Raw genomic sequence first — 25415 nt, 5'->3', positions numbered from 1 at the left:
AATGGAATTGACTTGAATGCATAAGATGATTCTTTAATCCCCTGTTCTTTAATTCCACTGTTCTTTAATTTAATGTGGGTTTTGCCTCTGTAGTATCCACAGAGCAGGAAACTTGCCACTAATATGATTAAGTCTGCCTTAAACCAACTTTGGTAGAAACACTGAAGTCTGAATTAATGGTTCTTAGCTTCAGCTACACAGTAGAGTCCTCTGGGGAATCTTAAAACCACCTCATGCTGGGAAGTGTATGATGTCTGCCATTTACTTTCAAATGAATCATTAGAAAAATTAGTTTTTTACATACATAGAAGAAGTGATAGATGGATATATGATAAGTGAGTAGAAGAATGTGAATGGCTACATTTGGATGGCAGGTGTCTGTATGTTTAAACATTTTCAAAATAAAAGGGGAAGAATCCCCATGAAAAGGCTTGCACTCCAGAGCAATTAAATCAGAATCTCAAAGAGTACATTATATAGGCTTCAATACTTTTTAACCAACTCCCCAGTGATTCCAATGTGCAGCCATAGTTGAGCACTGGACTGAATGCTATGAAGCAATGTCCGGTTAGGCTTGGCAGCTATAGAGCTGATAGAATAAGTAATCTCACTAGAGGCTTGCCACACACCTCAGTGTTAATCTTATCTATTCAAGGGACTTAGCCATCGGGTTAGCAGACATGATCCAGCTCAGAAACAGCAGGAGAGCTGTTTGACCACTATTTGCATGCTTTTAATTAATATTTTCTGGAGGCAATGATACATTTAAGTATAATCTATACTTGTGTAATCTTGCACAAGTCTTAATTTTCTTGAGTTTCATCTTACCTATGAAGTGAGCTGGGGAAACACACCTCTCTCAATTACTTTCTCACTAGAAAAGACTGTAGCAGGCTGGATATTTAGATTATTACAGGCACAAAAGAACTTTCTCCTTTGTGAAACTAATGTTCTCATAGAAGCTGTGGCCCAGAATATTGACCTTCTTTTAGCTTTCCCAGGAGAAATGAAGTATATTTTTATGTGTGTGAGAAAAATCACAAATACTCATAGGCAACTTGAAGCCAAACCTTTTCTGGGTGTGGATTACATTTTAAGGTTTGTTAGTGAGTCTGATGTTACTTATCTAACATTTTAAACCTCAGTTACATGTTTGAGATTATCCTTATAATCTTAAGGAAAATACGTGCATTTTTTCTGCCTATATTCCTATAATAAGGGCCAAAGTGTTTTGATAGTCTTTGAAAGCTGAAACACTTTTGAAGCTATTGATTCACTGGTGTTTTGTTTTTGTTTTTTTTTTATTATTTGGAGGCTAATTACTTCACAACATTTCAGTGGGTTTTGTCATACATTGATATGAATCAGCCACTGGTGTTTTTATGTCAAGCTTTGTGCTGAAACACTACAAAGATACTGATCTCATCAGCCCAAGGGAAAGTGCTCTTATATAGCATATTGGTGGTGGCGGTGTTGTTGCTAAGTCATCACGCCTGAGCCACCAGGGAAGCCCGGATAGCACATTAATTACTCTTTTTAATTGAAATACAGTTAATTTACAGTCGTGTGTTACTTTCTGTGTGCAACAGAGTGATTCAGTTATACATGCATATTCTTTTTCATGTTATTTTCCATTATACTTTATTACAAGATACTGAATATAGTTCCCTCTTCTGTACAGTGGGACCTTGTTGTTTATCTGTTTTATACACAATAGCTTGCCACCTCCCATCCCAAACTCCTAATTTAGCCACCTCCTTCACTTTCCCTTTTGGTAACCATAAGTTTTTTTTTTGTGTGTGTGTGTTTTTAATACCTGTGAGTCTGTTTCTGTTTTCTAAATAATGTCATTTATATCATATTTGGCTCAGACGGTAGAGAACCTGCCTGCAATGTGGGATACCTGGGTTCGATCCCTGAGTTGGGAAGATCCTTGGAGAAGGGGAAGGCTACCCACTACAGTATTCTTGCCTGGATAATGCCATGGACAAAGGAGCCTGGCAGGCTACAGTCCATGGGTTCTCAAAGAGTCGAACACAACCAAGTGACTTTCACTTTCATATCATATTTCAGAGTCCACATATAAATATCTATGTTATTTTTCTTTTTCTGTTTGACTTCACTTAGTTTGATCTCTAGGGTGATCCATGTTGCTACAAATGGCATTATTTTGCTCTTTTTATGACTGAGCAATATTCCATTGTGTGTGTGTGTGTGTGTGTGTGTGTATGTGTGTGTATATGCATGCACCATTTTCTTTATTCATCTGTTGATGGACATTTTGGTTGCTTTTATGTCTTGGCTATTGTAAATGATACATTATTCTTGCCAGGTAATCTAAAGAAAGAGCTGCATACTAAACATAATCAAAATAGTTTGTTTTCTCTCAATTGGATTATAATTAATTAAAATATTATGTATCAACCATATTAGATAAGAGATTGCATTTTTAAACTAATAATATAAATACTGGGTTTCAGGTGTTAATATAGACTGTCAGAAACTGCTGCCTTGCATTCAAACTTGATTTTGATTTGATATTTGGTGCTGTATACTGTTACATTGTCTAAATATGTCCAAATGTATTTATCCTTTATGTTGATGGATATTTAGGCAGTTTTCAGTTGCTTACAAACAATGCTTGTATGATAAATTCTTATACTTGTCTTTGTACTCACATCCAAAGAGTCTCTAACTGTAATTATTAGGAGAATTACTGGGTTGTAGCCTGCCAGTGCAGGAGACATAAGAGACACAGGTTCAATCCCTGGGTCAGGAAGATCCCCTGGAGAAGGAAATGGCAACGCCCTCCAGTGTTCTTGCCTGGAGAATCCGATGGACAGAGGAGCCTGGTGGGCTACAGTCCACAGGGTCACAAAGAGCCTGACACGACTGAAGTGACTTACCATGCGTTCAGGGTGTACATAGATTGAATTTTACTAGATTCTCTCAAATTTCTCCTGAAAGTTTATAAAGCAGTCTGTATAAGAGAATGTAGAATGACAGTGTTATGAATCTTATAAAGTAGATGAATCTCATAAAATGATACTACATGATGTTTTAAAAGTGAAAGTGTTAGTCACTCAGTTGTGTCTGACTCTTCGTGACCCGAGGCTGTAGGACTGTGGCCCGCCAGGATCCTCTGTCCATGGATGTTTAGGGATACATTTATAGTAAAATTATTTTAAAGGAATAGGAATGATAAACACCAAATTCAGGATAGTAGTAAACTCTAGGATGGCAGGAAGAGATTTGTTGGATTAGGCTACACAGAGGTATATTTGTATGTTTTATTCTTTTTATGCTGAGTGATGGATAGATGGGCTGTTACTATATAGGTCTGAAAGATTTCTATCACCTTTTTCCTTGTCTTTAAACGTATGTCAGTTAGTGCTTTATGCTCACCAATCTACCATCAGTCCCATCACTCTTACACCAGCTGCATTCCAATATTATGTTAGCTACTTGGCCCCTTATCATAGGCAGCTGCTTTTATGATCTTAACTTAAAGGTTGTGTAAGAGTTTTGTTTTAGTAAATCTCACTAAGCCATGACATAAAGAGAAGTACACAAGGAACAGCTAGGGAATTTTCACAAAGTAAAGGTGTCCGTGTGACCGGCCCTCAGAGTAAGAAACGGAATGTCCCCAAAACTCATTCCGTAACCTTCTGCAGTCAGGCTCCCACCTTACTCTCCATCATCTTGACTTCTTTAGCCAGATCAGTTTTACCTGCTTTGAACTTTATATAATTGTAACAGAATATACTTTTTGTGTCTTGTTTCTTTCACCCAGCATTATAATTGAGAGATTCACCCATGTTGTTTGTTGTGTTAATGCTTCTTTGGCTTGAATTGCTGCATGGAATTATATGAATATTATTAAGAGTGCTGTGCTGAAGTTATCAGTCTTATGACTATATTATCATATTTCAAGTCAAAATACGTAACTTTGGCAGTTCAGGTTGTTTCCGTTATGAAACTCAATCTAAACTATGAAGGAGCTAACAGTATAGGCTTGTCCTACTTAATTTCTAGTTTATCATACGTACTGAAAAAAAAATCCTAGGAAATTTCTTAATAGCATTCATTTAGAATGCTTGCACTATAAACACATGAGACTAAGTTTTTCTTCGGTGTCTCAGGTGTCTCACCGTTTCTTTTCTGTTTGGTTCTGTCCTGTGCAGTATGTGGGGTCGAACCTGTGCCCGTGCACTGGAAGCATGGGGTCCTAACTGCTGTTACATTTTCATAGTTTTATATTCTAAAATATATATAACAGGCAATAGTGGGGTAAGAAATTAAGTGGTACAGACTACTATGCATAAAATAAGCTACAAAGATACAGTGTATATCACATGAAATGTAGCCAATATTGCATAATAACTAAATGGAGTATAATCTTCAAAAATTGTGAATCACTGTGTTGCACATTTGAAACTTACATAATATTGTAAATCAGCTGAACCTCAATTTTTAAAAATACATCTCTATATTTAGATCATTTGAAATAATAGGAGGAAATGACCTTGACCTAAATACTGCTTTTTTTGAGACTGCCTAATAAGCTAGCTATGGAAGCTATTTTTCATGGATTTAATGACATAGACGCATCAGATCTCTGAGGGTAGCAGGATTTATTTGCTTCTATGTTCTTCCCCATTTGAATGTCCTGAATTAAAGATCCTTTTGAAAAAGAGACCCACTGCAAAAACTAAAGTGGCTTATAGATGCGAATAAGCCATCTAACAAATTTCAGAGCATTTTATTGAGTACCTCGAGGCTGGGGGTAGGGTAATTACCTGAGGAAAATTACACACAAAAATAATGTGTGTTTTGCTTGAAGAGAGGCAAATTTAAAATTCTTTGAGTGTTTATCAGTACTTTTCCACTGAATTCTAAGATTATCAGCAGTTTGCTTGTATTTAAAATGAGAATAATTGTTACATCAAAACACACCTTTAGGGGCAGCCATCCTAATTCTGAACCTTAAGTGGAAACCACTTAACGGGGAGCCACACAACGTGTTTTATACTGTTTTAACGGGGAGCCACACAACGTGTTTTATACTGTTTTAACGGGGAGCCACACAACGTGTTTTATACTGTGTTGCTGTTCAGTCGCCAAGCCATGTTTACTCTTCATGACCCCATGGACCGCAGCATGCCGGCTTCCCTGTGCCCCACCAGTTCCCAGAGTTTGCCCAAGTTCATGTCCACTGCATTGGTGATGCCATCCAGCCATCTCATCCTGTCACCCTTTTCTCCTTCTGCCTTCAGTCTTTCCCAGCATCAAGGTGTTTTCCAATTAGTCAGCAGTTCGCATTTGGTGGCCCAAAGTATTGAGCTTCAGCATTAGTCCTTCCAATGAATATTCAGGGTTAATGTCCTTTAGTTTAGGATCAACTGGTTTGATCCCCTTGCTGTCCAAGGGCTGTTAAGAGTCTTCTGCATCATGACAGTTTGAAAGCATAAACTTTTTTGGCATTCAGAGTTCTTTATGGTCCAGCTCTCACATCTGCACATGTCTTACTGGAAAAACCCAAGCTTTGACTATATGGACCTTTGTCAGCAAAGTGATGTCTCTGCTTTTGAATACACTGTCTAGGTTTGTCATAGCTTTTCTTCCAAGGACCAAGCTTCTTTAATTTCATGGCTGCGGTTACCATCCGCAGTGATTTTGGAGCCCAAGAAGAGAAAATCTGTCACTGCTTCCACTTTTTCCCCTTCTAATTGCCATGAAGTGATGGGACCAGATGCCATGATCTTAAGTTTTTTTAACATTTAGTTTTAAACTGGCTTTTTCACTCTCATCCTTCACCCGCATCAAGAGACTCTTTAGTTCCTCTTTGCTTTCTGCCACTAGGGTGGTATCGTTCGCGTATCTGAGGCTGTTGATATTTCTCCCGGCAGTCTTGTTTCCAGCCTGTAACTCACCCAGCCTGGCATAACTCATATATGATGTGCTCTGTGTGTAAGTTACATAGACAGGTGACAGTAAACAGCCCTGTCATCCTCCTTTCTCAGTCCTGAACCAGTCAGTTGTTCCATGCAGGGTTCTCACTTTGGCTTCTTGACCAGCATATAGGTTTCTCAGGAGACAGGTAAGATGATCTGGTATTCCCATCTCTTTAAGAGTTTTCCACAGTTTGTTATGATCCACACAGTCAAAGGCTTTAGTATTGTCAATGAAACAGAGGTAAATGTTTTTCTGGAATTCCCTTGCTTTTTCTATGATCCAGCAAATGTTGGCAATTTGATCTCTGGTTCCTCTGTCTTTTCTATATCCAGCTTGGACATCTGGAAGTTCTCAGTTCATGCAATGCTGAATCCTAGCATGTAGGATTTTGAGCCATAACCTTACTAGCATGAGAGATGAGTGCAGTTGTCCAGTGTTTTGAACACTCTTCAGTACTGCCTTTCTTGGGAATTGGGATGAGAATTGACCTTTTCCAGTCCTGTGGCCACTGCTTGGTTTTCCAAACTTGCTAACACGTTGAGTGCAGCACTTTGATAGCGTCATCTTAAAGCTCTGCTGGAATTTGATCACCTCCACTAGGTTTATAGGTTTTTTTCTGGCTTTGGGTGACTGACCACACCATTGTGGTTATCTGGGTCATTAAGATCTTTTTTGTACAGTTCTCTGTATTCTTTCCCTCTCTTCTTGATCTCTTCTGCTTTTATTAGGTCTTCACCATTTCTGTCCTTTGTTGTGCCCATTTTTGGATGAAATATTTCTTTGATATATCCAATTTTCTTGAAGAGATCTCTAGTCTTTCCCCTTCTGTTGTTTTCCTCTTTTTCTTTGCGTTGTTCATTGAAGAAGGCCTTCTATCTCTCCTTGTATTCTGTGGAGCTCTACATTCAGTTGGGTGTACCTTTCTCTTTCCCCCTTGCTTTTCACTTCTCTTCCTCTTCAGCTATTTGTAAATCCTCCTCAGACAATCACTTTGCCTTCTTGCTTTTCTTTTAGGATGGTTTTGTTCGATGCCTCTGTACAATATTATGGACCTCTGTCCATAGTTCTTCAGGCACTCTGCTTACTAGATCTAGCCCCTTGAATCTATTCATCACCACCGCTGTGTATTCATAGGGGATTTGACTTAAGTCATACCTGGGCTGGCCTAGTGTTTTTCCCAGTTTGTTTTAGGTCTGAATTTTGCTATGAGACGCTAATGATGTGAGCCACAGTCAGCTCCAGGTCTTGTTTATGGTGACTGTCTACAGCTTCTCCATCTTTGGCTACAAAGAATGTAATCAGTCTGACTTCGGTATTGACCATTTGGTGATGTCCATGTGTAAAGTTGTTTTATACTGTACACTGTGGAAAAGAGAAACAGAACCAGGCAAAGATGAGAGAAAGGAGGATGCTGCTGATAGAACAGGAGGGATTTCCTGAGACAAAATGTGTTCTCATGTAGCCTTTCCAAAAAAAGTTAATATTAGCCCTCAAATTTTAACAGTTCCTGAAAATGATCAGTAGCTACAACCAAGAGGAGTATGCCCTTCACAGGTGGGAAATAAAAGATTCCAAGAGAGGAAGAAATTTACTTAAAAATTTTGGATGAAACTTTTTCTGATTCAGAGATAGGCTCAGTAATGTTGATTTGTATGAGAGGATTGGAAATAAGGAAGAAAACATAGAGAAATACACAATTTGGAGATTTGTACATAAATATTAATGATTGACTTCCCCAAGTGGGGCTTCCAGGTGGCACTAGTGGTAAAGACCCTGCCTGCCAATGCAGGAGAAGTAAGAGACTAGGATTCAGTCTCTGGGTTGGAGGAGAAATGGCAGCCCACTCCAGTATTCTTGCTTGTGGAGAATCCCGTGGACAGAGGAGCCTGGTGGAGGTCCATAGGATCCCACAGAGTTGGACCAACTGGAGCAACTTAACATGCACCTTCCCCCAAATAATCATCATCTTTAAAGATATGAATAGTCAGCTTTATGAATTTGTTTTCAAGTATAATTCAGCCTATAAGAATTCTGTTAATTCAGCTTTTGTAATTCTCTGTTGGTAAAACACAAGATTCTGTCTCCTCCTTACATACTGGCAATTCTAATTATTTATACTCAGGTTTCAGAGTGCTAGATACCACAATTCCTTTGAAATAGAAATGGAAATACATTGCCCACAAAGTCTCACTGTTCATGAACCGTGTTAATTTGGAGTTTCCATAAGTGCTATAAACCAAATAAGTTATCTCAGTACTTGTATATGGCTATGGCCTACTTTTATTTGTCAAAGTAACTATTTTAGTTGACATAGAATCATTGAAAATGTAGGATTGCTTTCTTAAGAATTTGCTGTGATTTTTCCCCCCAAATTCTTGGCTTTTGTTTTGTTTTTTACTTTTTTTGAGTGTATATATCTGTATATTTCATCAGCAAGGCTCATTTTATTGCTCTTCTATTTTTTTTCCTCTAGACAAAAGTTAAGCAGCTAGAAGAACAACTGCATTCTCTTACTGAAACCAGTTCACAGAATGACCATCTACGCAAGTTGAATAAGGCACTAGAAGGCAAATATGCTCAGGTGTGATTAATAGCTACAAAACAGATTGCTTTTATGTTTTCATTAGCTTTTAAGAAACAGGCCTTTGTCCCCACCTCACCATACAATCCCAGGCAGATGAATATTCTCTCACTGTGCTCTCACTGTGCAACAGACATTTTTTAAAACACCCTCTATGTACAAAGTTCTGCTTCATCCTAGAGGGTTTCAGAAAGATGCCAGAATCAGGATCGGGACATTCAGCTTGCTTATGCTCTAACTGGAGGATTAGGAATGTCCTCAGTAGATTTTATTATAGAAGATTATGGCTTTCAGAAACAAAATAGATTGTATTGGGAGCATCCTTAGGGAGCATTATTATGATGAAAGCATCAAGAATCATGTTGTTCATAGAGAAAGTGGGTTTCTTTGATGTGAGCCTTAAAACTTTTGGCCGATGCGAGGAACAAGTATCTTTGATTTTTTAGTTATAGGCAAAGACAGAACTTGGTGCCAGCAAGACCCACAACAGCGCACTTGAAAGAGGTATTAGTAGTGAAGGTGCTTACTTGTCTGCATCGTGGCTATTGAGACTGAAAACCTGTAATAAGTCACATAATACTTTAACAGATGAAGAGAAAATTAGGCAAATAAACATTTAGGATATAAAGCATTTAGTGAAGAAAACAATCCAGGAATATGTGTTAGTAAAAAAAAGTGACTCATTTCAGTGATTTACAGTTTACCACATTATCTGTTTATTTTTAATTCGTAACACTCAGTGTTAGCATGTGTAACGTCTGTGTCCGTAACGTTTGTGTGTGTTATACCTCTGGTAACCGAGGAACTAGAATGTGTCTTCAGATGGAATGCTGCTGACGTTCCGACCATCTGACTTCACTGGTAAAGGGGGCTTCGTTAGATACGCTTTCTTTCTTCACCAGGACATACTTCATTCTGGTATTTTTTTTTCATTCTGAAAGCAAAGGACACATTTTTAAGTATATTTTCCATCACAGCTTTGTTTAAAACATTGTGTTGCTTCTCACAGTTAACGGGGCGCTCATTGAGAAATAATCCTAGGTTTAGTTGATTTGTTTTTCTCAATTGGTGATGCCTCCAAGAAGAAGGAAATCTCCAGAGAGGCCTGCTTCTTCGAGATTCCTTGAAAGCTACAGGCCTCCTGGAAACAGTGTGAAGGAGCGGACTTCCTCGGTTGGTTTGCCCAGTGTCGCGCCGAACCCCACACGCCGTGTGACCTTTGCACCCACCCTGGCTTCTGTGAGGTCTTCTCAGGAGATTGGCGACTCTAGGATCTCTCTAAAGACTCTTTTGAATGCCATTAAAACCATGGAGGGAAGACTAGAAGGTAAAATAGACATTCTTGCCTCAAGACCATTAATAAATGATGAGTCACCAAATTTTCTTAATCGAGATTCGGTAAGTGAAGACCAGAAATCATAACGAAATTTCAGATTTATAAAACAATGAAGAAAAGTAGTAACATCTAGAGAGATAAAGTTTAGAGATGTGTGTCGTAACAAGGAAACAAACTTCTTCTCAAACAGGATAGACTAATGTAGATTGAAACCATCATTCTGGCTATCTTATACTTAATTTTTCTTTTGGACACAGAAATGTCCAATTAGGCTTAACACTAACCATTGAGATTTTTTAAATCTAATTTTCTATTTCTTAAAAATTAGTGTGTTAATAATCTTAACATTTACAGTAAAATGTTTGGATAAAGGCTGATTTTAAAGTAGAAGTATGTAAATAGGAGCCCTAATATCTTGGATGCTGGCATATATTTCCCCAAAAAAACTTACCAGAGTATCTATCTATGTTTCCTATTTAAAAACAGAAAGTACTCTAACTTGTCTTAGAGTTGACTACTGTTTAGATATTTTTGTTAAGTACTTTAGATAGCGGCCGTTTCATATTTATATAAACACTGGTAAAACTGTAAAAACTATATTCTTCCTAATGTATTTTTCCCATTCAATAGGTTTTCAAAACGTCTAAGTTAGCATCTTTTGTACCATGCTTGGATCCCTACAGAAAAAGTATTTTAAATGTTACATGTTAAAAGTTATAGGGAAGTATAATGTTGAGGGAGATGTGGGGAAAAGGCTTTCTTTGTTGATGTTTGGAGTGCCGTCTTCCCACAAAGGACAATTTGGCTTTATTTACTTTTATTTCTTGGGCTTCCCTGGTGGCTCAGATGGTAAAGAATCTGCCTGCAATGCAGGAGACCCAGATTCGATCCCTGGGTCTGATCCCTGGGTTGGGAGGATCCCCTGGAGAAGGGAATGGCTATACCCAGTCCAGTATTCTTGCCTGGAGAATTCCATGGACAGAGGAGCCTGGCAGGCACGATCCATGGGGTCGCAACACAAAAATCAAACACAACTGAGTGACTAACACTTTCACTTTTTCACAGAGGAGCCTGGTGGCCTACAGTCAATGGGGTTGCAGAGAGTCGGACATGACTGAAGGGACTTAGCGTGCACACACAGTATATAAGATGTATTAAGATATACAAATATATATTTTATATATATATATATCTTCAGATACATAAGATATATAAATATCTTCAGATTTTAAAATAAGATATATAAATATCTTAATGTAGGTTAAAACAAGGTTCAGAAGAGTGTACAAAATATTTCACTTTTTGTGTGCAAAAGGGTTGGGAGGATGAAGAATATATACATGTGTTCACCTTTGCAAAGAGTATCTCTAAAATGAATTGTAATAAATTGGCAATGTTATTTTCAAGAAAGGAAACTGGGTGGCTGGGAGATTTTTCACTGTATCCTTTTGTATCTTAAAAATAATGTGAATGTGATACCTATCTTGAATAATTTTATGCACATTTTATTTTCAACAAAAGCAAAAGTGGACAAAGGATGGTCTTTTCAGCAAGCGGTGCTGAAGCAATTATGTGTCACATGCAAAAACAAAAAACAAAATACCTTTGATCTGTACCTCTTACCGTATATAAAAATTAAAATGGATGAGAGCCCTAAAGGTAAAACCTAGAACTTTAAAACTTCCAGAAGAAAACATTGGAAGAAAGCTTTGTAATCTTGAATTACACAAAGATTTCTTAGCTTTGACATCAAAAGCATGATCCATAAGGGAAGGAAAAAAGAGAAATGACAGCTTATGCTCTTCAAAGACATTGTTAAGAAAATGAGATAAGCTACAGGCTGGGAGAAGAAACAATTGCAAATCACATATGTGATGAAAGTGTTGTCTCCAGAATTTATTAAAATCACAAAACTCAGTAAGAAGGAAGCAGTTTGGAAAAAGAAGAGGCAAAGTATTTGAACATATATTTCAGTAAAAAGATACGTGGATATAAATAAGAACTTGAAAAGATGTTAAACATCAGGCATCAGGGAAATGCAAATTAACACCACAGAGAAATACTGCCTCACACTGGTGTGGGTGTGTGTTCAGTCACGTCTGACTCTTTATGACCCCATGAACTATAGCCCTCCAGGCTTCTCTGCCCATGGAATTTTCCAGGCAAGAATACTAGAGTGGGTTACCAGACAGTAAAGAATCTGCCTATAATGTGAGAGACCCAGGTTTGATCCTAGGGTCGAGAAGATCCCCTGAAGAAGGAAATGGCGGTCCACTCCAGTATTCTCGCCTGGAGAATTCCATGGACAGGAGAGCCTGGTGAGGACTACAGTCTATGGAGTCACAAAGAGCCAGACACGACTGAGCGACTAACACTTTCACTTTCACCTTCAGGGGATCTTCTGGACCCAGGGATCAATCCGCATTTCTTGCATCTCCTGCCTTAGCAGGCGGATTCTCTACCACTAACACCACCGGGGAAGCCCACCACATACTAGTAGAATGTTTAACATTGAAAAACTGATTGTACCAAGTGTTAGTGAAGATATGGAGGAGCTCTCATACATTGTTGAAGGGAGTGTGAAATCAGCCATTTGGAAAGTAGTTTGGTAGTTTCTTTAAAAGTGAAACAGGGGACTTCCCTGGTGATCCAGTGGCTAAGATTCTGCAATCCCAATACAGGGGGGCCGGGTTCCATCCCTGGTCAGGGAACTAGATCCCACATGCCATAACTAAGACCTGGTGCAGCCAATTTTTTTTTTCAAATGAAACATATTACTACCATATGGCCTATCTCTTCCACCCCTATGTATTTACCAAAGATAAATGAAAGTTTATATCTACACAAAGATTTGTATACAACTGCTCAAAGCAGTTCTATTTGTAATAGCTTAAAACTATCACTTCATGGCAAATAGATGGGCAAACAGTGACAGACTTTATTTTCTTGGGCTCCAGAATCACTACAAATGGTGACTGCAGCCATGAAATTAAAAGACCCTTTTTCCTTGGAAGAAAAGCTATGACAAACCTAGACAGCATATTAAAAAGAAGAGAAATCACTTGGCCGACAAAGGTCTGTATAGTTAAAGCTTTGTTTTTTCCAGCAGTCATGTACAGGTGTGAGAGCTGGACAATAAAAAAGGCTGAATGCCAAAGAATTGAAGCCTTCAAACTGTGGTATTGGAAAAGATTCTTGAGAGTCCCTTGGACTGCAAGGAGATCAAACTAGTTGATCCTAAACATAATCAACCCTGAATATTCATTGGAAGGACTGATGTTGAAGCTTCAATACTTTGGCTGCCTGATGTGAAGAGCCTACTCATTGGAAAAGACCCTGATGTTGGGAAAGATTGAAGGCAGGAGAAGGGGGCAACAGAGGACCAGATGGTTGGATGGCATCACTGACTCAATGGACATGAGTTTGAGCAAGCTCCAGGAGATGGTGAAGGACAGGGAAGCCTGGCATACTGCAGTCCATAGTGTTGCAAAGAGTCGGACACGAGTGAGCGACTGAATAGAACAGAAAACTGGAACAACTCACATGTCTAGCAGAATACTGTTCAGCAACAGGAAGGAAGAACTATTGATACATGCAGAAGACTGAGTGAATCTTAACTGTGCTGAGTAAAACAAACCATTCAAAAATGAGTATAGTACATCCCCTACATACAAATCTTCAAGTTGTGAACTTTCAAACTTGCGTTCACATGTCCAGTCATGAAGGTTAGTTCTATTTGAGGCAGCACAGGGTTTGAATATAGACTAGTACTTGAAGTCTGCAGCAGCTGTTCAGAATACAGTCCAGTTCAGTCCAGTTTAGTTGCTCAGTTGTGTCCGACTCTTTGCGACCCCATGAACTGCAGCACGCCAGGCCTCCGATCCATCACCAACTCCCGGAGTTTACTCAGACTCATGTCTCATGAGTCGGTGATGCCATCCAACTGTCTCATCCTCTGTTGTGCCCTTTTCCTCCTGCCTTCAGTCTTTCCCAGTGTCGGGGTCTTTTCCAATGAGTCAGTTATTCGCGTCAGGTGGCCAGACGCGAAGTATTGGAGTAGCAGCTTCAGCATCAGTCCTTCCAGTGAATATTCAGGACTGATTTCCTTTAGGATGGGCTAGTTGGATCTCCGTGTAGTCCAAGGGACTCTCAAGAGTCTTCAACAACACCACGGTTCAAAAGCATCAATTCTTCGGTGCTCAGCTTTCTTTATTATTCCATCTCTCACATCTATACATGACTACTAGAAAAACTATAACTTGACTAGAAGGGCCTTTGTTGGCAAAGTAATGTCTCTGCTTTTTAATATGCTGTCTAACTTGGTCATAACTTTTCTTCCAAGGAGCAAGCATCTTTTAATTTCGTGGCTGTGCTACCAAAGAGTCCAGTGCTACCAAAGAGCTATGACCCTGTAGTTCAGACGGTAAAGAGTCTGCCTACAATGCAGGAGACCTGTGTTCAATCCCTGGGTCGGTAAGATCCTCTGGAGAAGGGAATGGCAACCCACTCCAGTATTCTTGCCTGGAGAATCCCGTGAAAAGAGGAGCCTGCCGGGCTACAGCCCATGGGATCACAAAAAGTCAGATACGACTGAGTGACTGACACTACCCAGATGTCACTGGATCATTTTTTCAAGAGGGTCGCTGGAAATGAATCGAGCACACAACCAGAACCTGTGCCGTCTGTGCCAGGCATGAGTGAGACTGCACCTTGCCCTCTGTCTCCTCTTGCTGATGAGCCTGTAGCTCTTAACCATCTCCCACCTCCACTCCCTCTTCCAGCCAGTTCTCACCTGTTCACTTGATGCCAATCAGCTGCTGTTCTACTGTGCTTTTCAAGGCACTATACTGTAAGGTTAGAAGTATTTTTGTTTGCTTGTTCTTTATGTATTGTCTGAAGAGTATTATAAACCTATTAAAGTACAGTACTGCATAGCTGGTTGTGTTAGTTGGGTACCCAGACTAACAGTTGGACTTAAAAACAAATTGAACTTATGAACACGTTCTTAGAGCTCATTTGTATGTAGGGGACTTACTGTACATAAAATACCTCATTTATATAAAATTCTAGGAAATAAAAATGAATTTATTGTGACAGAAAATAGGCCAGTGGAGGCCTTGGGTGGACATGTAGGAACAGGGAGAGAGAGAATGGGGTTGATTACTAAAAGGCGTAGGGGAAGTTGTTAATGGAAATTGTTCATTATTGTGATGATGATTTTAAGAGCTTATACATATTTCAAATTGTACATGTTAAATGTACACAACTTACTGTATGTCAGCTATATCCCAGTATGGCTGTTTTTAAAAATGTTCATTTTTGTATAAGTAATTATTTTTGTATAAGTATTTTTGTATAAGTAATAAGTATTTAAAATGACATTCTTGAAATGACAAAAACAATAAAGATAGATAACAAGTTAGTGGTTGCCAAGGAGTATGGAATGGATTTGGGGAGGACATGAACCCAAAGAAATAGTACAAGTGAGTTCTTTGTGGCAGTGGGGCAGTTCTGTATCTTGACTATGGTGGTGGTCACTGGAATCTGTGCGTGGGATCAGATTACGTAGAGTTATATGTATGTGTGCATACACAGATGAATGCAGGTTAAAAAATGGTGAAAATTGTAACTTTTGTAGTCCAGTTAATCTGACTAACAATCATGTAAGATTGTGAAGGTGTAAAGATGTCATTATTAGAAGCAGGGTGAAGAGTGCGGGGGGACTGTCACTAATTTTGTAACATCCTGTGAGTCTATAATTATTTCAAGATAAAATCTTTTTTTTTTTTTAAGAGTAGTATTTAAGATAGTATGATGATCTGAAGTGATTGTGTAGATACACTGAAAGTGTTTCAGGGATGTAAAATCGTAATACTTTTAATTAGGATTAGAACGCTATTTAGAACACTTTTATAACTATTTTCTTGACGCTATTTGATACTTACTCATCTGCTTTTATTATGTATTATGTTAATTTACATCATATTTTCAAATTCTGTGATAACCAATTTCTCCCCCAGTTTTCGGCTTACCATCAGAGGGTTTTTTGGTGTGTTTGTTTGTTTAGTATTTTAAAGGTTTTGTTGGTATATAGTTGATTTTCAGTGTTATGTTAGTTTCTGGTGTACTAAGTGAATCAGTTATACATACATCCACTCTTTTCCCATGTAGGTCATTACAGAGTACTGAGAAGAGTTCCTTGTGCCATACAATAGCCATCCTAATCATAGTCTTATCTCCCTTATCCCTCATTCCAGGCTTTTCATATTGACATATGTATTAGAGATTTGCCCATGTTTATTAACAGATTTTTTTTTCCTTTGTAGTTTTAAGGGGAAAAACAGCTACTAGAGCTAGTTTTTATTTGCAGTTATAGATAAACATATTTAATTAAACATTTTAAATTTGGCTTCTAAATTACTGTGTCTTATTCTAACCAGAGCTTCCCTGATGACTCAGATGGTAAAGAATCCGCCTGCAATGAGGGAGACCTGGGTTTAATCCCTGAATTGGGAAGATCCCCTGGAGGGGAGGACATGGCAACCCACTCCAGTATTCTAGCCTGGAGAATCCCCATGGAAGAGAAGCCCGGCAGGCTAACAGTCGATGGGGTCATAAAGAGTCGGACAAGACTGAGCGACTTAAGCGCAGGACGTTCTAACTGCTGATTGTGCTTTGGGAAAGTCATTTGTTATCGTTTCTTTCTTTTCTGCTCAGGTGAAATCCCTTCTCGAAAAGAATGAAGAGGAGCTTTCACAAGCAGTGAAGGGTCGTGATGCAGCCCTGAAAGAGAGTCAGAAGTTGAAAGGGGACCTTGAAACTCTGGAGGACAGGGAGAACAAGAAGGCAAGACATCACCCCTTTGTGAAGTCTGTAACTGACATGAAGCGCTTCTGAAATTTTTATGAGCCACGTTCTTTCATTTCTTGTTACCTTTAGTTTAAAAAAAAAAAGAGGATTGATCAGAGGAGAATTTTCCTTTCTAAAGGAAAGATAACTTTAGAAAAACTTTAAAATTCCCTTAAAAATAGATGCTTTAACTCACAGTGGTTTTTTTTCTTTCTTAATCAAAGGTCTATTTTTTTTGTTGAACACATCTGACCTTGGTAATAATAGCCACCTACTTATGTCTTATTAATGTGATAAGACTTTGTTATGAATCTATGTTAAATCACATAATGCTTTCTGCTTAGTGTGTGTTCTCCGTGGGAGGTGAGGTCACATCCCAGACTCCTTCCCCTCTGAAGAGGGCTGTGACTTAACGCCATTCTTCAGCGGCTCCCACTCTCCCTCATGTTCTTTTTTCCCTCAGATCATTCTGATGGGCTTCAGAGGTGTTATCTTCTTCTGAGCTCATGGTAAGATTAGCTGAGCAGGGCCTGTATGGGCCACCCTGGGACTACCTCCAGACCCAAGAAGTTGTCGGTCCTTATGTCTCTAGTTAATACTGATGTGTGTGCCGGGATATGACAATAGTCAGGAAGCACTGCAGACTTTTTAACTGGAGCCATAGGATCTGGGGTCTCGTTTTCTTTTTCTCAAAGTCAGAATAACTCAATAAACAAAATAAAAATAAAATATACTTTAAAGCAATTATCCTCCAATTAAAAATAAAAATAAAACATAGTAGAAGCATACCTCACACCTATCTGTGGAAAATTTCTGGGGAATTGTAAATGAATAAGAATTTTATATTCTCTTGTTTATTTAAATACAACTGCTTTGATTAAAAAATCAAAAAATATATTTATATATACACACTTATTCCTCTTAGCATTGTACCAGACCTGGTTTCGATACTCTTCTAGTAGTCACAGGACTCAGCAGCAGAAGAGTAACTCAGTTCAGTTCAGTTCAGTCGCTCAGTCGTATCCGACTCTTTGCAACCCCATGAATCGCAGCACACCAGGCCTCCCTGTCCATCAAAAACTCCCAGAGTTTACTCAAACTCATGCCCATCGAGTCAGTGATGCCATCCAGCCATCTCATCCTCTGTCATCCCCTTCTCCTCCTGCCCCCAATCCCTCCCAGCATCAGCGTCTTTTCCATGAGTCAACTCTTCACATGAGGTGGCCAAAGTATTGGATTTTCAGCTTCAGCATCAGTCCTTCCAATGAACACCCAGGACTGATCTCCTTTAGGATGGACTGGCTGGATCTCCTTGCAGTCCAAGAGACTCTCAAGAGTCTTCTCCAACACCACAGTTCAAAAGCATCAATTTTTCAGCACTCAGTTTTCTTCACAGTCCAACTCTCACATCCATACATGACCACTGGAAAAACCATAGCCTTGACCAGACGGACCTTTGTTAGCAAAATAATGTCTCTGCTTTTTAATATGCTATCTAGGTTGGTCATAACTTTCCTTCCAAGGAGTAAGCGTCTTCTAATTTCATGGCTGCAGTCACCATCTGCAGTGATTTTGGAGCCCAAAAAAATAAAGTCTGACACTGTTTCCACTGTCTCTCCGTCTATTTCCCATGAAGGGATGGGACCAGATGCCATGATCTTAATTTTCTGAATGTTGAGCTTTAAGCCAACTTTTTCACTCTCCTCTTTCACTTTCATCAAGAGGCTTTTTAGTTCCTCTTCACTTTCGGCCATAAGGGTGGTGTCATCTGCATATCTGAGGTTATTGATATTTCTCCCAGCAATCTTGATTCAAGCTTGTGCTTCTTCCAGCCCAGCGTTTCTCATGATGTACTCTGCATATAAGTTAAATAAGCGGGTGACAATATACAGCCTTGATGTACTCCTTTTCCTATTTGGAACCAGTCTGTTGTTCCATGTCCAGTTCTAACTGTTGCTTCCTGACCTGCATACAGGTTTCTCAAGAGGCAGGTCAGGTGGTCTGGTATTCCCACCTCCTTCAGAATTTTCCACAGTTTATTGCGATCCACACAGTCAAAGGCTTTGGCGTAGTCAATAAAGCAGAAATAGATGTTTTTCTGTAACTCTCTTGCTTTTTTGATGATCCAGCGGATATTGGCAATTTGATCTCTGGTTCCTCTGCCTTTTCTAAAACCAGCTTGAATATCTGGAAGTTCTCGGTTCACGTATTGCTGAAGCCTGGCTTAGAGAATTTTGAGCATTACTTTACTAGCGTGTGAGATGAGTGCAATTGTGCAGTAGTTTGAGCATTCTTTAGGATTGCCTTTCTTAGGGATTGGAGTGAAAACTGACATTTTCCAGTCCTGTGGCCACTGCTGAGTTTTCCCAATTTGCTGGCATATTGAGTGCAGCACTTTCACAGCATCATCTTTCAGGATTTGAAATAGCTCAACTGGAATTCCATCACATCCACTAGCTTTGTTTGTAGTGATGCTTTCTAAGGCCCACTTGACTTCACATTCCAGGATGTCTGGCTCTAGGTGAGTGATCACACTATTGTGATTAATAACTCCAGAAAGAACGAAGAGATGGAGCCAAAGCAAAAACAATACCGAGTTGTGGATGGGACTGGTGATAGAAGCAAGGTCTGATGCTGTAAAGAGCAATATTGCATAGGAACCTGGAATGTTAGGTCCATGAATCAAGGCAAATTGGAAGTGGTCAAACAGGAGATGGCAAGAGTGAATGTCGACATTCTAGGAATCAGCGAACTAAAATGGACTGGAATGGGTGAATTGAACTCAGATGACCATTATATCTACTACTGTGGGCAGAAATCCCTTAGAAGAAATGGAGTAGCCATCACAGTCAACAAAAGAGTCCGAAATGCAGTACTTGGATGCAGTCTCGAAAACAACAGAATGATCTCTGTTTGTTTCCAAGGCAAACCATTCAGTATCACGGTAATCCAAGCCTATGCCCCAACCAGTAACGCTGAAGAAGCTGAAGTTGAACGGTTCTATGAAAACCTACAAGACCTTTTGGAACTAACACCCAAAAAAGATGTCCTTTTCATTATAGGGGACTGGAATGCAGAAGTAAGAAGTCAAGAAACACCTGGAGTAACAGGCAAATTTGGCCTTGGAGTACGGAATGAAGCAGGGCAAAGGCTAATAGAGTTTTGCCAAGAGAATGCTCTGGTCATAGCAAACACCCTCTTCCAACAACACAAGAGAAGACTCTACACATGGACATCACCAGATGGTCAACACCGAAATCAGATTGATTATATTCTTTGCAGCCAAAGATGGAGAAGCTCTATGCAGTCAGCAAAAACAAGACCTGGAGCTGACTGTGGCTCAGATCATGAACTCCTTATTGCCAAATTCAGACTTTAACTGAAGAAAGTAGGGAAAATGACTAGACCATTCAGGTATGACCTAAATCAAATCCCTTATGAATATACAGTAGAAGTGAGAAATAGATTTAAGGGACTAGATTTGATAGACAGAGAGCCTGATGAACTATGGATGGAGGTTCATGACATTGTACCGGAGACAGGGATCAAGACCATCCCCGTGGAAAAGAAATGCAAAAAGGCAAAATGGTTGTCTGAGGAGGCCTTACAAATAGCTGTGAAACGAAGAGAAGCTAAAAGCAAAGGAGAAAAGGAAAGATGTTCCCATTTGAATGCAGAGTTCCAAAGAATAGCAAGGAGAGATAAGAAAGCCTTCCTCAGCGATCAATGCAAAGAAATAGAGGAAAACAAAACAGAATGGGAAAGACTAGAGATCTCTTCAAGAAAATTAGAGATACCAAGGGAACATTTCATGCAAAAAATGGGCTCAATAAAGGACACAAATGGTATGGACCTAACAGAAGCAGAAGATATTAAGAAGAGGTGGCAAGAATACACAGAAGAACTGTACAAAAAAGATCTTCATGACCCTGATAATCACGATGGTGTGATCACTCACCTAGAGCCAGACATCCTGGAATGCAAAGTCAAGTGGGCCTTAGAAAGCATCACTACGAACAAAGCTAGTGGATGTGATGGAATTCCAGAAGAATAACTAGACTGGGATCAAAACATTGTCTTATTTCATCTCCTATTAGGTGGGAAACTTTCAGCGACAACTGGCGGAAGCCAAAGAAGACAACTGCAAAGTGACAATCATGTTAGAGAATGTGTTGGCTTCTCACAGTAAGATGCAAGGTGCTCTGGAAAAAGTGCAAATAGAGCTTGGCCGGAGGGATTCAGAGATTGCAGGCCTCAAGAAAGAAAGGTACCAGAGATTTTTGTCTTTGTACTTACACTTTTCTGCTGTGTTGTAGTAAGGAACAGTGTGTGAACAAGCAGCAGTCACTTTATATTGCTTCCTTTATGAAAAAAAGTACTGAAATGGTGTTTAAAGAACTAGCACATTTGGGAGAATCTGGAATTACAGAAATAATGTCCAAAAATTCACATATTCTGTAGTAGGGTAAATTAATAGGTATTCCAGCAATTCATGTGATAAATGCTGTCTTATCCTTGCTGTTTTCTACACCATTTAAACCTGCCCTTGGGTCTACAGAATAGTAATTTTCAAGATTATTAAAGCCAGGCATCTACTTCATTTTGAATTAATTATCCATTTATTAGTATACTATTTAATAAATTATTTTAGAGGAAGCATTCTGAGAACTACTTTCAGCTATAAGAGAACTCCTTTGAATGTTTAAAAAATTACATGCATATTTCCCGTTTAGGTTAATGAACAAATGGTTTGAGTTTAATAAGGCCTCTAAGTATAATGTATTACTGGTACATATTTCCTCTGTGTTATGGGAGAATTATTGACTTTTATATTCTTCATCGTGCTAAGTTTTTTTTTTACATTATGAATCACTGTTACCTCTGAACTTAAAGAAATCAAGGGGATGGTGTTAAAAACAGTAAATCCATGGCTAATTCATGTCAATGTATGACAAAAACCACTACAATATTGTAAAGTAATTAGCCTCCAACTAATAAAAATAAATGAAAAAAAAAAACAGTTTACTGTTCACAATAAAATTCTAGGTAAAAAGCAGAAATCTCAAGAGTAAGCCAGTCCATCTAGAAGTGATACATTTTTGTGCCAGTGATATATATATATATGTATATATATATATAGTATAAAATTACCCATTTTTCACTTAGTCATTAACATGTACTGATAGTTTAATATACCAAGCAAAATTGAATCATAGAGATGGGACAGATTTTTAATCCCCAGGAGAATTCGTTTCTTACTCTGACGCTGGGGTTGCAGATTATCACCTGCCAGCTCTCAGATATTCTGAGCATCTGTAGCCCATGACCTAATGCCATTTCGGCTTCCTGGAAGAGTGCCCTGCATGTCCCAGTGGTATCATTTCTAGATGGTGCTTTCCATTTCTAGAAAGTGGTCACTTTCTCTGTGCTCTCCATCTTTAGGGCCCTAAATCAGCAGCGGGTACAGAAGCTGGAAGCAGAAGTGGACCAGTGGCAGGCCAGAATGCTTGTCGTGGATGCCCAGCACAACAGTGAGGTAGGAGCCAGGTTTTTATGGATGATAATGTTAGTTTTGTTTTTTTTTTTTCATTTTATTGGGATAGCACTGTTTTGGAAAAACGGAGTAAAATAATCAGGTAAATTTCCTTCCCACTCAAGTCTGAGTTTTAAACAATACATATTCCCAAATGGGAAACTGGTCTGTAATCTTGCAGTGAGTCATTTGGCAAACCAGGACCATAGTTATGCCTGATTCTTCTTGTCTTATATGGTCTACATTCTTTTCATATATTAATGCGTAAGGTATTGCAAATGTTAAGGGGTTTAGAAAATAACATAACTTCAGTTAGAAGTAGGGTAGTCCCACTAAATAAGGAAACACATGCATTCATAGGTATATACATATATAAATATGTATCTACACATGTGTACACATGTAAAATACACAGGGATATTTCATATGAATAAGCTTTTTCTAGAGGAATATACAAGGAGCAGTTGCCAGTCCGTATCTCTGTAGGCAGTGAGGTTAAAGAATCAAGAAGGGGAATTTAACTAATTTAAAATTTTAGAAATTAGGATAAATAAGTTTGCTCTGTTTTCGAAAACTCTGTAGTGACCAGTGGAGCATACCCTTCCCATCACCTTCTAAGAGCCCACTAAGCGCTGTCTGTAATGAGTTCTCACTTATACATACCCCAGGCCTCTGGAGTCTTTGTTTCTGGTTCCAAGTAATTATTGTTTCAAAGTTTAAAGAGGGAATATACAGTGTTATGTACTTCTAGTATCTTTTACAGTGGAACAGCAGGATTAAAAACAATCTTCTTTTTCAGATGGAACCTCTACAAAAAGCTCTAGATGTAGCTAGAGAAGACAACAGGAAACTGGCTATGAGCTTGGAACAAGCTCTCCAGACAAATAATCACCTACAAACAAAGCTTGATCATGTTCAAGAGAAACTGGAAAACAAAGAACTTGAGCGACAGAATTTGGAAACCTTTAAGTAAGAGCAGTATAGTCACAGTGAAATTAGGGAAGAGCCTCTGGGAGAGTAAGTCTGGCTCATTCACATAAACCACTTAAAGCCTTTTCCCTACTTTGAGCTGGTCCTCCTGCAGAACTGCGTGAAGGAGACGGCACAGCTAAACAGCAGAGGATGCTGGTTGGGATACGGTCCTCTTCAGCTCTTCCCTCATCTGGTGTTGATCTTCTGTACATGAACGTTAAACCAATTCGGGAGGGACATATACACATTTCTGCCAAACCTTTTCTATCAGAAGCTTATGTGTCCTTTAAAGGCATCATTTGGAAAAGGAACAACAGAAGCCTGGATGGAAATAACCCCTCCAGGAGTGGGATAATTCCATTTAAGTAGATGCTCGACCATTAATTGTTTTCCATTTTGCCCTGAGATTAGTTAGCTCAAATCCTTCTAATTCAAGTCAAGCCACTAGACTTTTTTTCTTAAACTGTATCTAGGCAAATATGATTTAGATATTAACAACATCCCATGAAAATTTATACCCAAGGGAAATATATTGTGCACATAGAGTGAACATATTGATATAGCAGAGCATATTTATATAAGCTAAAGCTAAGGAGGGTATTTTTCATGTTTGTAATCTGTACAAATTTTATATTCTGGTGAAATGTTGCTAGCTCTGGACTATTCAGTATTGGTTAAAACAAGAATATGTGTTTCATTCTTAAGGGTGGATCTCTATATTAATGACTTTGTTTTTTAAGGCTGTAGGTAAATGCTTATTTTTCTTTCTGTTAATGAGTTCCAGATCACTGATTTCACATGGTGACTGATCTGCTCAGTTGTAAATCATACTGCCTAAGATGTTTTCTAAAGGTGATTTAAATCTCTCTTTTTCAAAACAGAGAACGGATGAGTGAAGAATCCAAAATAGAAGCAGAATTGCATGCTGAACGCATAGATGCTCTAAGAAAGCAGTTTCAAATTGAGAGAGAAACTGCCAAGAAAGCAGCACAGCGGGAAGTGACTGAGGTATGGAGGCACATGACCAAAAGACACAACATCCGTCCTCTAGGTGATTGCCAGCGAGAGGGTTCCTGAGAACGGCTGCAGTTGTTCCTTAGCTCTTCTAGTCCTCCTTTCACCAGCAAGTGAGATGCAGCTCTAAGCTGTTTGATATACAGTTATCTGCCCAGTGAAGGGATGCCTTGATGATAGTCTTCCCCTTGGAGAATAATAACTTGAGTGGTAAAGAGAAAGGAGAAGACTGCCATCTGCTAGACAGATAGCAACTCACCTATCTCCTCAGTTCACTTCACTAGCATCCATCATGCACCTACCTTCTCCTGAGAGGCATATTTAAAGGCATACAGTAGAAAACGTGGTCTGTTCTAAATGACCCCTTATTTGTCACCTCCACTCTTACATGAGATGAGTAGGGAAGACATCAGAAGACTCTCTGGTATTTAGAAGCTATGTACAATTTTAAATGAATTCAGAGTAAAGGAAAGTTTGTTTTAGGCTGGCTGGGTGATAGGAGGAGGAGGGAAGCTTGACCAAAGAACGGGACTGAGACTGGCAGAGCTTGCAGGGGTAGGACACGCTATGTAAGAGGATAAGCAAATGAAAAATGAACAGGATATGTGAGCAAAGGAAAAGCATTTGCCTGTCTTGATTAAAGCAGGGACTAGGAAATTCCTGAGAAAGACGGGCTAGCTTAATGGAAGCCAACTGGTAGACGATCTTAACTACCAGAATATTGGCTGGAAACCGTTAGGTAAAAGTAAAGAAAAAAAAAAAAGTAAAGCACTGTAGGTTTCTGAGAAGGATGTAAGCACAGTTTTAAGTAGGTTAGTCTGTTGGTGGTGGAGAGTAAATAATAATGAAGATAAACTGGAAACATAGAGGCTCACGGGAACTAGAGCAGTTACTTTGGCTTCAGATGATTGGGGCCAAGAAAAGTGGTTCTGTTGGAAGTAGGGAACAATTAAATAAAAAAGCCATTTTTAATAGAAAAATCAAACACAAGAAATGTATCATAAGCAAAGGGGAGGGAGTAATTAAAATAATTCCAAGACTTAGCTGGAGTAGCTGGTCTATATTTTGCCAGATTTAGTGCATTGCTTTGCAATTTACAAGGAGCAGTCTCAAAAATCAGATTCAGCTGTTTATATGGTACTTTGTAAATTGCAAAAGCACTGTATAAATATTAT

General features: G+C 38.9%; 1 protein-coding gene across 5 annotated transcripts in view; it reads left to right on the top strand.

Annotated features, from left to right (window-relative positions):
• Nucleotides 1-25415, top strand: part of CCDC150 (coiled-coil domain containing 150) — a 96522-nt gene that overhangs the window by 63273 nt on the left and 7834 nt on the right. For 4 of the 5 annotated variants that reach the window (XM_043445268.1, XM_043445267.1, XM_043445266.1 and 1 more), the window contains 6 exons: nucleotides 8429-8536; nucleotides 16590-16718; nucleotides 20819-20988; nucleotides 22164-22257; nucleotides 23054-23223; nucleotides 24108-24234. In XM_043445268.1, coding sequence (XP_043301203.1) covers nucleotides 8429-8536; nucleotides 16590-16718; nucleotides 20819-20988; nucleotides 22164-22257; nucleotides 23054-23223; nucleotides 24108-24234 — 798 coding nt within the window. Of the gene's footprint in view, nucleotides 1-8428; nucleotides 8537-8558; nucleotides 9935-16589; nucleotides 16719-20818; nucleotides 20989-22163; nucleotides 22258-23053; nucleotides 23224-24107; nucleotides 24235-25415 lie in introns of those variants that run through there. The other variant, XM_043445270.1, reaches the window with a different exon arrangement.

Source organism: Cervus canadensis, chromosome 24 (assembly GCF_019320065.1).
Source record: "Cervus canadensis isolate Bull #8, Minnesota chromosome 24, ASM1932006v1, whole genome shotgun sequence".
Lineage (NCBI taxonomy): Eukaryota > Metazoa > Chordata > Mammalia > Artiodactyla > Cervidae > Cervus > Cervus canadensis.
Note: the sequence above shows the minus strand (reverse complement) of the source record. Positions and strands in the feature narration are given on the sequence as shown.